This window comes from Ranitomeya variabilis, chromosome 2 (genome assembly GCF_051348905.1).
Source record: "Ranitomeya variabilis isolate aRanVar5 chromosome 2, aRanVar5.hap1, whole genome shotgun sequence".
Lineage (NCBI taxonomy): Eukaryota > Metazoa > Chordata > Amphibia > Anura > Dendrobatidae > Ranitomeya > Ranitomeya variabilis.
Window position 1 is genome coordinate 45,747,621 of NC_135233.1, and position 16,205 is coordinate 45,763,825.

At 43.8% G+C, this 16,205-nt stretch overlaps 1 protein-coding gene across 2 annotated transcripts in view; it reads right to left on the minus strand.

The window, feature by feature from the left end:
* Positions 1 to 10,764, minus strand: part of HAAO (3-hydroxyanthranilate 3,4-dioxygenase) — a 75,300-nt gene extending 64,536 nt beyond the window's left edge. Inside the window, exon 1 of one of the 2 annotated variants that reach the window (XM_077282377.1) lies at positions 10,590 to 10,764. In XM_077282377.1, coding sequence (XP_077138492.1) covers positions 10,590 to 10,666 — 77 coding nt within the window. In that variant the 5' untranslated portion in view covers positions 10,667 to 10,764. The remainder of the gene's footprint in view (positions 1 to 10,589) is intronic. The other variant, XM_077282378.1, reaches the window with a different exon arrangement.
* Positions 10,765 to 16,205: the final 5,441 nt, after the last annotated feature.

Sequence of the window (16,205 nt, forward strand, 5' to 3'; positions counted from 1 at the left end):
TCTAAATGTTTCTGTATGTGTTTGATTTTCTGTCATTGGTCGCAACACACTCACGGCTCACTCGCCATAGACTTCATTACAAGTCTCTTGCCTGAATGTTGGATCCCACACCAATTGTTTTGATGATCAATCCAAGTGAAATTTCATCAGTATCATAAGCCTTGACTGCCCCTTAAATATACACTGCTCAAAAAAAATAAAGGGAACACTAAAATCCCACATCCTAGATATCATTGAATGAAATATTCCAGTTGTAAATCTTTATTCATTACATAGTGGAATGTGTGGAGAACAATAAAACCTAAAAATGATGAACGTAAATTACAACTCATATCCCATGGAGGTCTGGAGATGGAATGATGCTCAAAATCAAAGCAGAAAATGAAGTTACAGGCTGATCTAACTTCAACAGAAATGCCTCAAGACAAGGAAATGATGCTCAGTAGTGTATGTGTGGCCTCCACGTGCCTGTATGACCTCCCTACAATGTCTGGGCATGCTCCTGATAAGGCAGCGGATGGTCTCCTGAGGGATCTCCTCCCAGACCTGGACTAAAGCATCTGCCAACTCCTGGACAGTCTGTGGTGCAACGTGACAGTGAATGGTGCAAAACATGATGTTACATATGTGTTCAATCGGATTCAGGTCTTGTGAACGGGCGGGCCAGTCCATAGCTTCAATGCCTTCATCTTGCAGGAACTGCTGACACACTCCAGCCACGAGGTCTGGCATTGTCCTGCATTAGGAGAAACCCAGGGCCAACCGCACCAGCATATGGTCTCACAAGGGGTCTGAAGATCTCATCTCGGTACCTAATGGCAGTCAGGCTACCTCTGGTGAGCACATGGAGGGCTGTGCGACCCTCCAAAGAAATGCCACCCCACACCATTACTGACCCACTGCCAAACCAGTCATGCTGAAGGATGTTGCAGGCAGCAGATTACTCTCCATGGCGTCTCCAGACTCTGTCACGTCTGTCACATGTGCTCAGTGTAAACCTGCTTTCATCTGTGAAGAGCACAAGGCACCAGTGGCGAATTTGCCAATCCTGGTGTTCTGTGGCAAATGCCAAGCATCCTGCCCAGTATTGAGCTGTGAGCACAACCCCCATCTGTGGATGTCGGGCACTCAGACCATCCTCATGGAGTCGGTTTTTAACCATTTGTGCAGACACATACACATTTGTGGCCTGCTGGAGGTCATTTTTCAGTGCTCTGGCAGTGCTCCTCCTGTTCCTCCTTGCACAAAGGCTGAGGCAGCGGTCCTGCTGCTGGGTTGTTGCCCTCCTATGGCCCCCTCCACACCTCTTGGTGTACTGGCCTGTCTCCTGGTAGCACCTCCAGCCTCTGGACACTACGCTGACAGACACAGCAAACCTTCTTGCCACAGTTTGCATTGATGTGCCATCCTGGATGAGCTGCACTACCTGAGCCACTTGTGTGGGTTGTAGAGTCCGTCTCATGCTACCACAAGTGTGAAAGCACAACCAATATTCAAAAGTGACCAAAACATCAGCCAGAAAGCATTGGTACTGAGATGTAGTCTATGGTCCCTGTTATGATCCGGTGACCCTGGAGCCGCATGAGACTATCTCTGGAGTAGGTGGAACCTGTACTGACCGCAATCCTAATAGTGACACCGCAACTAGAAGTAGCCGTGGGATGTACCTAACCAGGCCTAGACACCTCGACACAGCCGGAGGGCTAAATACCCCTAAAGATGGAAATGGGAAATCCCATCTTGCCTCAGAGCAGAGCCCCAAAGGATAGGCAGCCCCCCACAAATATTGACTGTGAGTTTAAGAGGAAATACGTACACAGGCAGAAAAGACAGAGTTTAGCAAAAGAGGCACTTCTAGCTAGATAGAAAGGATAGGACAGAGTTCTAAGCGGTCAGCATTAAAACACTAGAAAAATCCACAGCAGAATATACTATATACTACATCTAACTAAAGACATAGGATGTATATCTGCATCTCCAGAGAAACCAGCATGACAGAAAAATCCAAACAAGTCAAAGCTGGACAAAAACAAAATAGATTGCACTGCACATAAAAGCACACTGCATGCGAGCTACAGAGAACCAAAACAGGGCACTTATCTTAGCTGAAATGACAGCAGGGCAGTGGAGCCAGACAGAGATGCAATCCCTCCAAGATACAATGGACAACTGGCAGGGATTGATGGATCCTACAAACCTAAATACCTAACAGAGCTGCAATAAGCAGAAACACCTGCCCTGGCCTATAATCCAGAGACCACTGCACTACCACTAACAACCACCGGAGGGAGCCCAAGAGCAGAATTCACAACAGTACCCCCCCTTGAAGAGGGGTCACCGAACCCTCACCAGAGCCCCCAGGCCGATCAGGACGAGCCAGATGAAATGCCCGAACCAAATCAGCAGCATGGACATCAGAGGCAAAAACCCAAGAATTATCCTCCTGGCCGTAACCCTTCCATTTGACAAGGTACTGAAGCTTCCGTCTCGAAAAACGAGAATCCAAAATCTTCTCAACCACATACTCCAACTCCCCATCAACCAACACAGGAGCCGGAGGATCAACAGAGGGAAGAACGGGCACCACATATTTCCGCAATAAAGATCTATGGAAAACATTATGGATAGCAAAAGATGCCAGAAGGGCCAAACGAAAAGACACCGAATTGATAATCTCAGAAATCCTATAAGGACCAATAAACCGAGGCTTAAACTTAGGGGAAGAAACCTTCATAGGAACATGACGGGAAGACAACCAGACCAAATCCCCAACCTGAAGCCGGGAACCAACACACCGACGACGATTAGCAAAATGTTGCGCCTCCTCCTGAGACAACACCAAATTGTCCACCACATGAACCCAAATATGCTGCAACCTGTCAACCACAGAATCCACACCAGGACAATCAGAAGGCTCAACCTGCCCTGAAGAAAAACGAGGATGAAAACCAAAATTACAAAAAAAGGCGAAACCAAGGTAGCCGAACTAGCCCGATTATTAAGGGCAAACTCGGCCAATGGCAAAAAAGCCACCCAATCATCCTGATCAGCAGACACGAAGCATCTCAAATAAGTTTCCAAAGTCTGGTTGGTTCGCTCGGTTTGGCCATTTGTCTGAGGATGAAATGCGGAAGAAAAAGACAAATCAATGCCCAGCCTAGCACAAAAGGCTCGCCAAAACCTAGAAACAAACTGGGAACCTCTGTCGGACACAATATTCTCCGGAATCCCATGCAAACGAACCACATGCTGAAAAAACAATGGAACCAAATCAGAAGAGGAAGGCAACTTAGGCAAAGGCACCAAATGAACCATCTTAGAAAACCGGTCACAAACCACCCAGATAACTGACATCCTCTGGGAAACCGGAAGGTCTGAAATAAAATCCATAGAAATATGCGTCCAAGGCCTCTCAGGGACCGGCAAAGGCAAAAGCAACCCACTAGCGCGGGAACAACAAGGCTTAGCCCGCGCACAAGTCCCACAGGACTGCACAAAAGAACGCACATCCCGCGACAAAGAGGGCCACCAAAAAGACCTACCAACCAAATCTCTGGTACCAAAAATACCAGGATAACCAGCCAACACAGAACAATGAACCTCCGAAATCACCCTACTAGTCCATTTATCAGGAACGAACAGTTTCCCCACTGGACAGCGGTCAGGTTTGTCAGCCTGAAATTCCTGAAGAACCCGTCGCAGATCAGGGGAGATGGCAGAAAGAACCACCCCTTCCTTTAGAATGCCGACCGGTTCAAGGACCTCCGGAGAATCAGGCAAAAAGCTCCTAGAGAGGGCATCAGCTTTAATATTCTTAGAACCCGGAAGATACGAGACCACAAAATCAAAACGGGAGAAAAACAAAGACCATCGAGCCTGTCTAGGATTCAGCCACTTGGCAGACTCGAGGTAAATCAGATTTTTATGATCGGTCAAAACCACAATGCGATGCTTAGCTCCCTCAAGCCAATGTCGCCATTCCTCGAACGCCCACTTCATAGCCAACAATTCCCGATTGCCGACATCATAATTACGTTCAGCAGGCGAAAACTTTCGGGAAAAGAAGGCACATGGTTTCATCAAGGAACCATCAGAATTCCTCTGAGACAAAACGGCCCCTGCCCCAATCTCAGAAGCGTCAACCTCAACCTGAAATGGAAGAGAAACATCTGGCTGACGCAACACCGGAGCAGAAGTAAATCAGTGTTTAAGCTCCTGAAAGGCAGAGACAGCCGCAGAGGACCAATTCATCACATCAGCATCCTTTTTCATCAAATCGGTCAGGGGTTTAACCACACTGGAGAAGTTAGCAATGAAACGGCAATAAAAATTAGCAAAGCCCAAAAATTTCTGAAGACTCTTCACAGACGTGGGCTGAATCCAATCATGAATGGCCTGAACCTTAACCGGATCCATCTCTATAGATGAGGGAGAAAAAATAAAGCCCAAAAAAGAAACCTTCTGCACTCCAAAAAGACACTTAGACCCCTTCACAAACAAAGCATTGTCACGAAGGATCTGAAAAACCATCCTGACCTGTTTCACATGAGACTCCCAATCATCGGAAAAAATCAAAATGTCATCCAAATATATAATCATGAATTTATCAAGATAATTCCGGAAGATATCATGCATGAAGGACTGAAAAACAGATGGAGCATTAGAGAGCCCGAAGGGCATCACAAGGTATTCAAAATGGCCCTCGGGCGTATTAAACGCAGTTTTCCATTCGTCACCCTGCTTAATACGAATAAGATTATATGCCCCTCGAAGGTCAATCTTAGTAAACCAACTAGCCCCCTTAATCCTAGCAAACAAATCAGAAAGCAAAGGCAAAGGGTATTGAAATTTGACCGTGATCTTATTCAAGAGGCGATAATCAATACAAGGTCTCAAGGAGCCATCCTTCTTGGCAACAAAAAAAAATCCCGCTCCCAATGGTGGAGTTAATATAACTCCGCATGGCGGTATGTTCAGGCACAGACAGGTTGAAAAGTCGGCCCTTAGGAAACTTACAACCTGGAATCAAGTCAATAGCACAATCACAGTCCCTATGCGGTGGAAGGGAACTGGACTTGGGCTCATTGAACACATCCTGAAAATCAGACAAGAACTCTGGAATTTCAGAAGGGGGGAAGAGGAGATTGACATCAAAGGAACGTCACCATGAACTCCCCGACAACCCCAACTAGTCACAGACATAGATTTCCAATCCGTAGAGATATAAACCACGGCACTCAGGGCTTCTTGGAGGTGCCCAAGTTAGGTATCCAACCCGTCAAACATAAGTAGAAAATACTTGGCACTCTGGAGAGTTTTTTTGCAAGTTTAAGAAATAGATTTTTATTCGGTGCATCCAGCTCAATATTTAAACGTTTTCGGTCTTATACAATCAGACCTTCATCAGAAATAGTTGTGAGAACTGGAGACCGCAGTATGTGTGTGTGTGGATATACACACAACGGTCAGAAGACAGCAGGGAAGCAGGAGCGCAGGGCGTCTTGCTGCTGGTGGCAATAAGTGAGAACAGCGCTGAGGAGGGCGAGAGACTGGCAGGGACAAAAGCGCTTAGACCGCCAGTGTTGCGTGCGCCGTGCCACGAGGATAGACGTCTATCCTCGTGGCACGGCGCACGCAACACTGGCGGTCTAAGCGCTTTTGTCCCTGCCAGTCTCTCGCCCTCCTCAGCGCTGTTCTCACTTATTGCCACCAGCAGCAAGACGCCCTGCGCTCCTGCTTCCCTGCTGTCTTCTGACCGTTGTGTGTATATCCACACACACACATACTGCGGTCTCCAGTTCTCACAACTATTTCTGATGAAGGTCTGATTGTATAAGACCGAAAACGTTTAAATATTGAGCTGGATGCACCGAATAAAAATCTATTTCTTAAACTTGCAAAAAAACTCTCCAGAGTGCCAAGTATTTTCTACTTATAGATTTCCAATCCAACACTGGATTATGTACCTGCAACCATGGAAAACCCAGCACAATAGCATCATGCAAATTATGCAACACCAAAAAGCGACAATCCTCCCGATGGGCTGGCTCCATGCACATGGTCACCTGTGTCCAAAACTGGGGTTTATTTTTAGCCAAAGGTGTAGCATCAATGCCCCTTAAAGGAATAGGGTTCTCCAAAGACTGCAAGGGGAAACCACAACATCTAGCGAATTCAAAGTCCATTAAATTCAAAGCGGCGCCAGAATCTACAAACGCCATGACAGAAAATGACGACAATGAGCAGATCAATGTCACAGATAACAGAAATTTAGGTTGTACGGTACCAATGGTAACTGAACTAGCGATTCTCTTAATACGCTTTGGGCAGACCGAAATGACATGAGAAGCATCGCCACAGTAAAAACACAACCCTTTCTGAATCCCCGTCGTTCAGCTCCAGACAGAATCCTATCGCACTGCATAGGCTCAGGTATCTGCTCTGAGGACAACGCCACAGCGCGCACAACTCTGCGCTCACGCAGGCGCCGATCAATCTCAATGGCCAGAGACATAGAATCGCTCAGACCAATAGGCGTGGGAAACCCCACCATAACATCTTTAACAGATTCAGAAAGACCCTTTCTGAAAATTGCCGCCAAAGCATCCTCATTCCATCTAGTCAGCACAGACTATTTTCTAAATTTCTGACAATACAATTCTGCCGCTTCTTGACCCTGAAACAGGGTCAACAAGGTCTTCTCAGCATGATCCACAGAATTTGGTTCATCATATAATAACCCTAGAGCCTGAAAGAAGGCTTCTACATTAAGCAAGGCAGGATTCCCAGATTCCAGGGAAAATGCCCAATCCTGAGGATCGGCACGCAGCAGGGAGATGACATTTTTAACCTGCTGAATGGGATCACCAGAAGAACGAGGTTTCAGAGCAAAAAACAGTTTACAGTTATTTTTAAAACTCAAAAATTTAGACCTGTCCCCAAAAAATAACTCAGGAGTAGGAATCCTAGGCTCTAAAACCAGAGTCTGAACAATATAATCGGAAATACCCTGTACCCTAGCAGCTAGTTGGTCTACACGAGAAGCTAATCCCTGAGCATCCATGCTAGCACACAGCTCCTCAGTCACCCAGAGGAAAAGAGGGAAGGAAAGACAAAACAGACTGCAGAAAAAAAAAATGGCTCAAGACTTTTCTTCCCTTCTTCTGAGATGCATTTAACTCATTGATGGCCAGTTGTACTGTTATGATCCGGTGACCCTGGAGCCGCATGAGACTATCTCTGGAGTAGGTGGAACCTGTACTGACCGCAATCCTAATACTGATACCGCAACTAGAAGTAGATGTACCTAACCAGGCCTAGACATCTCGACACAGCCGGAGGACTAAATACCCCTAAAGATGGAAATGGGAAATCCTATCTTGCCTCAGAGCAGAGCCCCAAAGGATAGGCAGCCCCCCACAAATATTGGCTGTGAGTTTAAGAGGAAATACGTACACAGGCAGAAAAGACAGAGTTTAGCAAAAGAGGCACTTCTAGCTAGATAGAAAGGATAGGACAGAGTTCTAAGCGGTCAGCATTAAAACACTAGAAAAATCCACAGCAGAATATACTATATACTACTTCTAACTAAAGACATAGGATGTATATCTGCATCTCCAGAGAAACCAGCATGACAGAAAAATCCAAACAAGTCAAAGCTGGACAAAAACAAAATAGATTGCACTGCACATAAAAGCACACTGCATGCGAGCTACAGAGAACCAAAACAGGGCACTTATCTTAGCTGAAATGACAGCAGGGCAGTGGAGCCAGACAGAGATGCAATCCCTCCAAGATACAATGGACAACTGTCAGGGATTGATGGATCCTACAAACCTAAATACCTAACAGAGCTGCAATAAGCAGAAACACCTGCCCTGGCCTATAATCCAGAGACCATTGCACTACCACTAACAACCACCGGAGGGAGCCCAAGAGCAGAATTCACAACAGGTCCCCACCTGCAGAACCACTCCTTTATTGAGAGTGTCTTGATAATTGCCAATACTTTCCATCTGTTGTCTATTCCATTTGCACAACAGCATGTGAAATTGATTGTCAATCAGTGTTGCTTCCTAAGTGGATAGTTTGATTTCACATAAGTTTGATTTACTTGGAGTTAGATTCTGTTGTTTAAGTGTCCCCTTTATTTTTTTGAGCAGTGTACATTTTAATTGGGGTTGTGTGATACTAGGAAAAGTTCAGCTTTTTCCCTAAACAAAATCATTCTTATTTAGGGGTTGTGTATGAAATTGTGGGTCAGCTACTTTCCCTTACATTTACTATTGTTCATCAGTTTAAAGTAGGGGTGTATAGTGATTGGCTCCACTAGGTAAGGTGATGAAGACATAGACATCAGCCAATATTTTGGGACCTTTTAAAGTGATGTACCTATCTCGGGTATCTCGGACTCCACTTCATTTCCCTGGGTCCATTTCTCTCTGTTATGCTGCATGTTGGGATTTGCAAGTTGTCTTTCCTGGATCAATGGCATCATCGGCCTAGGCCTATTTAAGGTCCATTAATACACACTTCCTGTAGAGATAAAGATATGCCTCCACTTCCTCTAGAGACAAAGACTCATCCCCACTTCAGGTAGAGACAAAGAAAGACCTATTTACACTCCCTGTAGAGAAACAAAGATCCACCCTCACTTTCTGCAGTGACAAAGATCTGCCTCCACTTCCACTGTATAGGTAAAGACCCTCCCGCACTTCCTGTAGAGAAAAAGATTCACCCCCCTTCCTGCAGAGACATAGATCCACCCCAAGTTACTTTATATACAAAGACCCCTCCTCTTCCTGTAGAGACAATGACCCCTCCACTTCCTGTAGAGACAAAGACCCTCCCTCACTTACTGTAGAGACAAAGATCCACCCCCACTTCCTGTAAAGACAAAGACCCATCCCCACTTCTTAACGAGACATAAACCTATCTCTGGGGATGAGCAAACATCCTCGGTGATACTCAGATGTCTGTCACTTGAGTATATGAGTGCTCGGCACTCTGCGAGCATTAGCCGCTACATGATTTCAAATGCGAATCCCCACTTGTTTGGTGCCTGTTATACAGCCAATAAGCATGGAGCGATTGCCTGTAATGCCATAGCCATCTTGGTAGTGCCACTACTGTGATTGGATGGCCGTGTGACATCATCAGGAATTATAAAAGGACATCTACTTCAATATTTTCACTGCCCCGCAGACCTCCATGTAGAGTCTGATTTCTTGTTGACTCCCATTATACTCGAACTGAGCATCAGAGGATTAGGAATTTCTTGGTTCAAGTAACGAGCATTTGAGTGCTCGCTCATCTCTACCTGCCATCACTTCCTTTAGAAAAAAAGTTCCACTTTCTGTAGCGAGAAAGACCTGCTGCCTCTTCCTGTTATCTGTCTTGATGACCCAGCTGCTAGTGACTGATTATACTTGACAACAGGCAGCAGACACCAAGTTACTCAGAAGGGAGACACCTATTAGCCGACACTTTGGAGTGGTATTTCATGCTTAAAGAGTAACCATTGTTTTAATTTTTATTTCATAAATCAACGGTACACATGAAATATATATGTGTGATATACTGTATCAGAGAAATCTGCTTCTTTCTCTGCCAAAATTGATCAGCCATTATCAAAATTCTCAATTCGGGGGTAAAATCTGTATTCAGTGAAGACTTTCCCATTACTAGGAAAGCAAATGACTGTTGCTATGGATAGAATTCTATGTAGACGGAAGGATGGAGGAGCTAGAGGCAGATCTCCTTCATCCCCCTCTCCCCCTAGCTAGATAGAATCTCATAAGTATCAGCTCTTATCTACTATCTCAGTGATGGGAAAGTCTTCACTGAATACAGATTTTACCTAACAATTGAGAATTTTCATAATGACCGATCAATTTTGTCAGAGAAAGAAGCAGATTTCTCTGATAAGATATATTAAAAAGTTGCTTATTTTCATGTGCACTATTGATTTATGAAATAAAAAAATGAAATGACTGTTAGGCTATGTTCACATGTTGCGTTTTTGCTGCGCTTTTTTATTCAAATTTTAAGCTTAAGCTTTGCTTTACAGTACCAGAAAAGTTCTATGAGATTTCAGAAATCTCCTGCACATACATTTTTTTTTCTGACTGATTTGTGAAACTGCAACATGTCTTTTCTTTCAGCGTTTTTTCTGCATATTTGCAACGTTTTTTTTACCCATAGGAAACAATGGGTAAATGCAAAACCGTAGCAAAAATCATTTTTTTAGTGCAGATACCTAAGGAAGTTAAATCGTGCTTTTTTGGGGGGGCACTGAACTTTATCAACATGCATAAGAGACAACAAAAACGCAGTAAAAACTTGGCAAAATCTGCATTTTGTTATCAGCTTCTTTACAGCCATGAGAGCAGGTTTTGCCTGCGGAAAAAAATTGCAGCAAAAAAAGCAACGTGTGAACGCAGCCTATCTCTTTAAGCAAGTGAATTGCAGATTGTCTCTTTATGATATTATCTGTAAAATGAGAACCATTTGTCTGTGGTCGGTCTGGTAAAGCAGCACTTACAATCACCATATGACAGCAATATCCGGGATAAACACTTTGCACTTACATCAGTTTGTTGCACACGGGGGGTAAGAAATTCGCCTTGTTCTCTTGTACCCATCTCTTTACATTAATCGGTGGCATCGCCTTATCTGACAGCAGAGGTTCGCCGTATGTAGGAAAATGGATAACCGGCTAATATAAAAGCCTTGATGGAGAAAAGCAGACTGCGCATTTTAAAACTAGTGAATGTTTACCAAGCAAAGGTTGAAAGGTGCAAAGGTAAAGCTGTGCAGAGCGGGTGACAATTTAAAGGGAACCTGTCACAGTGAGAATGGGATCTGATCTGCAGGCAGGAGGAGCTGATAAGAGTATATATACATTTTTGTGGGAAAAGTTTCTGCAAAATTTCCATTTTACTCATTGAAACCCCTGTTATTTGTATGCATAAATCCAGTGGGCGGTCCTGCTCAGTGATTGACAGTCTTCCCTCTATGACTGTAAAAAAAAAAAAAAGAAAAAAAACACAATATAGGAGTTCAAAAAAATGTATACTGTATATAGATATATAATAAGACAATATATACGAAATAAGTACAATAAAATATGCCTTTATTACAGTATATACTCGTATTATTGGCAGACAATGGCAAAAACAATGTGCACGTACTTGGATGTAATGAATACCACAAAAATACATAAGAATACATATGTATTACAAAATATAAATGGAAATAATAACACAAAAGAGGGAGATAAAATATAAAATATAAATTATACAAAAGATTATGCAACCATCAGAAAAAATAGGACAATGGTGTGCGCATACAATCAGTCCCACAAAAAAAAGAAATATATATATATTTATATATATAAAAAATAACTAATATGTGTGTAGTAGACAAAAATCAATCTGAAAATGGGACAATGGTGTATACATATAATCAGTCCCACAAAAAGATATATGTATAAAAATGCAACAATATATGTGGAGCGGCCCCCAGACGCAGGACGGCGGGGTACTCGGTACCGGGTCTATCGGTTCTGAGGATGTCACGGTGGCCTGACCCGGTCCGTGGTCCTGCTAAGGGGCGCCCAATAAAAGGTGTAGGTGACGGTGTAGATCGCAGTAAATAACGAGGACACAGGGTTGCAGTCTCTTTACCTCTTTACTGAAGGCTTCGGCATCCGCAATCCAGAGCACTGCTAACAGGGCTGGCTGAGACCGGCCGGTCCGAAGGCACATCCAGAGTTCCCTTTGCAGGTGGAAATCAGTAGCCTACCTACTAGCGCCTGGGTGTTGTAGTACTTCCCTGGTGAGCACCACGGGATAGTCCTCACAACTGTCATGTATGTTTCTGTTCTTTCTCTCCGTCCCACAGATGATATGGATAGGATGCACCCGTATGACGGGGTAGGCCTGGAGTTATTTTATAGGGACCCTAGAGACGCCCCTCTCCCACAATTGCCTCCGTTGTCTTCATTAGGTGATTTAGGTGAGGCAGCCAACCTATAATTAACTGTCCTGCCGTTGGTTTGAAGTAATGCGTGGAGCCCAATACTTCCTCGGCGTTCCGGCCACCGGCTACGCGCCTCAGTAGGATGTTGCCGATCTCGGGGCACGACTCCTCCTGGTTCTTTCGCCTTTGTGCTGTGATCTCGTTTCTCACTTCTCCACAATAAACCTCGCTTCTTATCCTTTCTTAAGATACCGCCGCAATGAGGTGCAGGCGCGGCTCCGTAACAATCTGTCCTTTTCGTTAGGCCACTGTCAGGATCCCACCCCTGACAGGGACCCCCCTGAATCTTCCCAAGCAACCTCTTCTCTCACTAGGTGTTGCCTGGGCAAAACCCAGGTTCTCCTAACTTCCTATCCAGCTGGGGGTTTTACCAGAGTGTGAGGAGTGGCCTAATACATAGAACCTTTGCTCCCCCTGGTGGCTGGAGTGTGAAGTGTAATGTGTGACTGTGATACCTGGTCAGGTGAACTCCTTAAGTGCCATCAGACGTACCATCACTCCCCTAAGGGTATGTGTCCACGTTCAGGATTGCATCAGGATTTGGTCAGGATTTTTCATCAGTATTTGTAAGCCAAAACCAGGAGTGGATGATAAATGCAGAAGTGGAGCATATGTTTCTGTTATACTTTTCCTCTACTTGTTCCACTCCTGGTTTTGGCTTACAAAAACTGATGAAAAATCCTGACCAAATCCTGATGCAATCCTGAACGTGGACACATACCCTTAGTGGCGGAGCTACAGTACTGCAACGACCAGGACTCTGGGGCGCTGCATATGTGCAATGGACACTAATCAATATTCACTAAGTGTAGTGTAAAAAAGCGAAAGTGCATGTGCAATACAAAAATATATGTATGATACAAAGAATCAAACAGATAATGATAGTATAGTCAAAAAGGTGCAAATAACCAAAGTGAGGGTAATATGATATATATACATATATTTCCTATATCTATACACAACGTGCACACCAAGACTGTACATAAATTCAAAGATGGTGTATACCTTTAATGCCCGACTTTCCAAGCACAGCGCACCCCGACGTGCGTTTTGGATAATCCGTCGTCAGGGGGAATGACTGTGCAGAGATAGCTGCCAATCACTATTTGGAACACCCATTGGACTACTCTACATACAAACATTTCAATAAATAAAGTACACGTTATACTGAATTTTTTTCCAACAAACCCGTATATGATTCTGCTCAGCTTCTCCCAGACTGCATGTACAACGTGACATGTCCCCTTCAACCCCTTTCTGACCTCGGACGGGATAGTACGTCTGAGGTCAGATCCCCCGCTTTGATGCAGGGCTCAGGCGGTGAACCCGCATCAAAGCTGGGACATGTCAGCTGCTTTGAACAGCTGACATGTGCCCGCAATAGCGGCGGGTGAAATCGCGATTCAGTCCCCGCTATTAACTAGTTAAATGCCGCTGACAGCGGCATTTAACCAGTGCTTCCGGCCATCCAGCCGGAAATGAGCGCATTGCTGACCCCCGTCACATGATCGGAGGTCAGCGATACTTTTGTATAGTAACCATAGAGGTCCTTGAGACCTCTATGGTTACTGATCCCGGCTAGCTGTGAGCGCCACCCTGTGGTCGGCGCTTATAGCAAGCCTGCAATTCAGCTACATAGCAGCGATCTGATGATCGCTGCTATGTAGCAGAGCCGATCGAGTTGTGCCAGCTTCTAGCCTCCCATGGAGACTATTGAAGCATGGCAAAAGTAAAAAAAAAAGTTAAAAAAAGTGAAAAAAATAAAAAAATATAAAAGTTTAAATCACCCCCCTTTCGCCCCATCCAAAATAAATCAATTAAAAAAAAATCAAACCTACACATATTTGGTATCGCTGCATTCAGAATCGCCCGATCTATCAATAAAAATAAGCATTAACCTGATCGCTAAACAGCGTAGCAAGAAAAAAATCGAAACGCCAGAATTTTTTTTGGTCGCCGCGACATTGCATTAAAATGAAATAACGGGCGATCAAAATAACGTATCTGCACCAAAATGGTATCAATAAAAATGCCAGCTCGGCACGCAAAAAATAAGCCCTTACGTGACCCTAGATCATGACAAATGTAGACGCTACGGGTAATGGCGCATCGGAAAATGGCGCAATTTTTTTTTTTTTAGCAAAGTTTGGAATTTTTTTTCACCACTTAGATTAAAGAGAACGTAGACAGGTTTGGTGTCTATGAACTCGTAGTGACCTGGAGAATCATAATGGCAGGTCAGTTTTAGCATTTAGTGAAGCTAGCAAAAAAGCCAATCAAAAAACAAGTGTAGGATTGCACTTTTTTTGCAATTTCGCCGCACTTGGAATTTTTTTCCTGTTTTCTAGTACACGACATGGTAAAACCAATGATGTAGTTCAAAAGTAGAACTCCTCCCACAAAAAATAAACCCTCACATGGCCATATTGACGGAAAAATAAAAAGTTATGGCTCTGGGAAGGAGGGGAGCGAAAAACGAACACGGAAAAACGGAAAATCCCAAGGTCATGAAGGGGTTAACCCCTTAAGCCCCGAGGGTGGTTTGCACGTTAATGACCCGGCCAATGTTTACAATTCTGACCACTGTCCCTTTATGAGGTTATAACTCTGGAAAGCTTCAACGGATCTTGGCGATTCTGAGACTGTTTTCTCGTGACATATTGTACTTCATGATAGTGGTAAAATTTATTTGATATAACTTGCGTTTATTTGTGAAAAAAATTGAAATTTAGAGAAAATTTTGAAAATTTTGCAATTTTCCAACTTTGAATTTTTATGCCCTTAAATCACAGAGATATGTCACACAAAATACTTATTAAATAACATTTTCCACATGTCTGCTTTACATCAGCACAATTTTGGAACCACATTTTTTTTTTTGGTTAGGGAGTTATAAGGGTTAAAAGTTGACCAGCAATTTCTCATTTTTACAACACCATTTTTTTTAGGGACCACATCTCATTTGAAGTCATTTTGAGGGGTCTATATGATAGAAAATACCCAAGTGTGACACCATTCTAAAAACTGCACCCCTCAAGGTGCTCAAAACCACATTCAAGAAGTTTATTAACCCTTCAGGTGTTTCACAGGAATTTTTGGAATGTTTAAATAAAAATGAACATTTAACTTTTTTTCACACAAAATTTATTTCAGCTCCAATTTGTCTTACTTTACCAAAGGTAACAGGTGAAAATGGACCCCAAAAGTTGTTGTAAAATTTGTCCTGAGTAGGCTGATACCCCATATGTGGGGGTAAACCACTGTTTGGGCGCATAGCAGAGCTCGGAAGCGAAGGAGCGCCATTTTACTTTTCAATGCAAAATTGACTGGAATTGAGATGGGACGCCATGTTGTGTTTGGAGAGCCCCTGATGTGCGTAAACATTGAAACCCCCCACAAGTGACACCATTTTAGAAAGTAGACCCCCTATGGAACTTATCTAGATGTGTGGTGAGCACTTTGACCCACCAAGTGCTTCACAGAAGTTTATAATGCAGAGCCGTAAAAATAAAAAATCATATTTTTTCACACAAATGATTTTTTCGCCCCCAATTTTTTAATTTCCCAAAGGTAAGAGAAGAAATTGGACCCCAAAAGTTGTTGTGCAATTTGTCCTGAGTATGCTGATACCCCGTATGTGGGGGGGAACCACTGTTTGGGCGCACGGGAGAGCTCGGAAGGGAAGGAGCGCCATTTGGAATGCAGACTTAGATGGATTGGTCTGCAGGCGTCACGTTGCATTTGCAGAGCCCCTGATGTGCCCAAACAGTAGAAACCCCCAAGAAGTGACCCCATATTGGAAACTAGACCTCCCAAGGAACTTATCTAGATGTGTTGTGAGAACTTTAAACCCCCAAGTGTTTCACTACAGTTTATAATGCAGAGCCGTGAAAATAAAAATTATTTATTTTTTCACAAAAATGATTTTTTAGTCCCCAGTTTTGTATTTTCACAAGGGTAACAGGATAAATTGGACCCCAAAAGTTGGTGTCCAATTTGTCCTGAGTACGTTGATACCCCATATGTGGGGGGAACCACTGTTTGGGCGCATGGCAGAGCTCGGAAGGGAAGGAGCGCCATTTGGAATGCAGACTTAGATGGATTGGTCTGCAGGCATCACGTTGCATTTGTAGAGCCCCTGATGTACCCAAACAGTACAAACC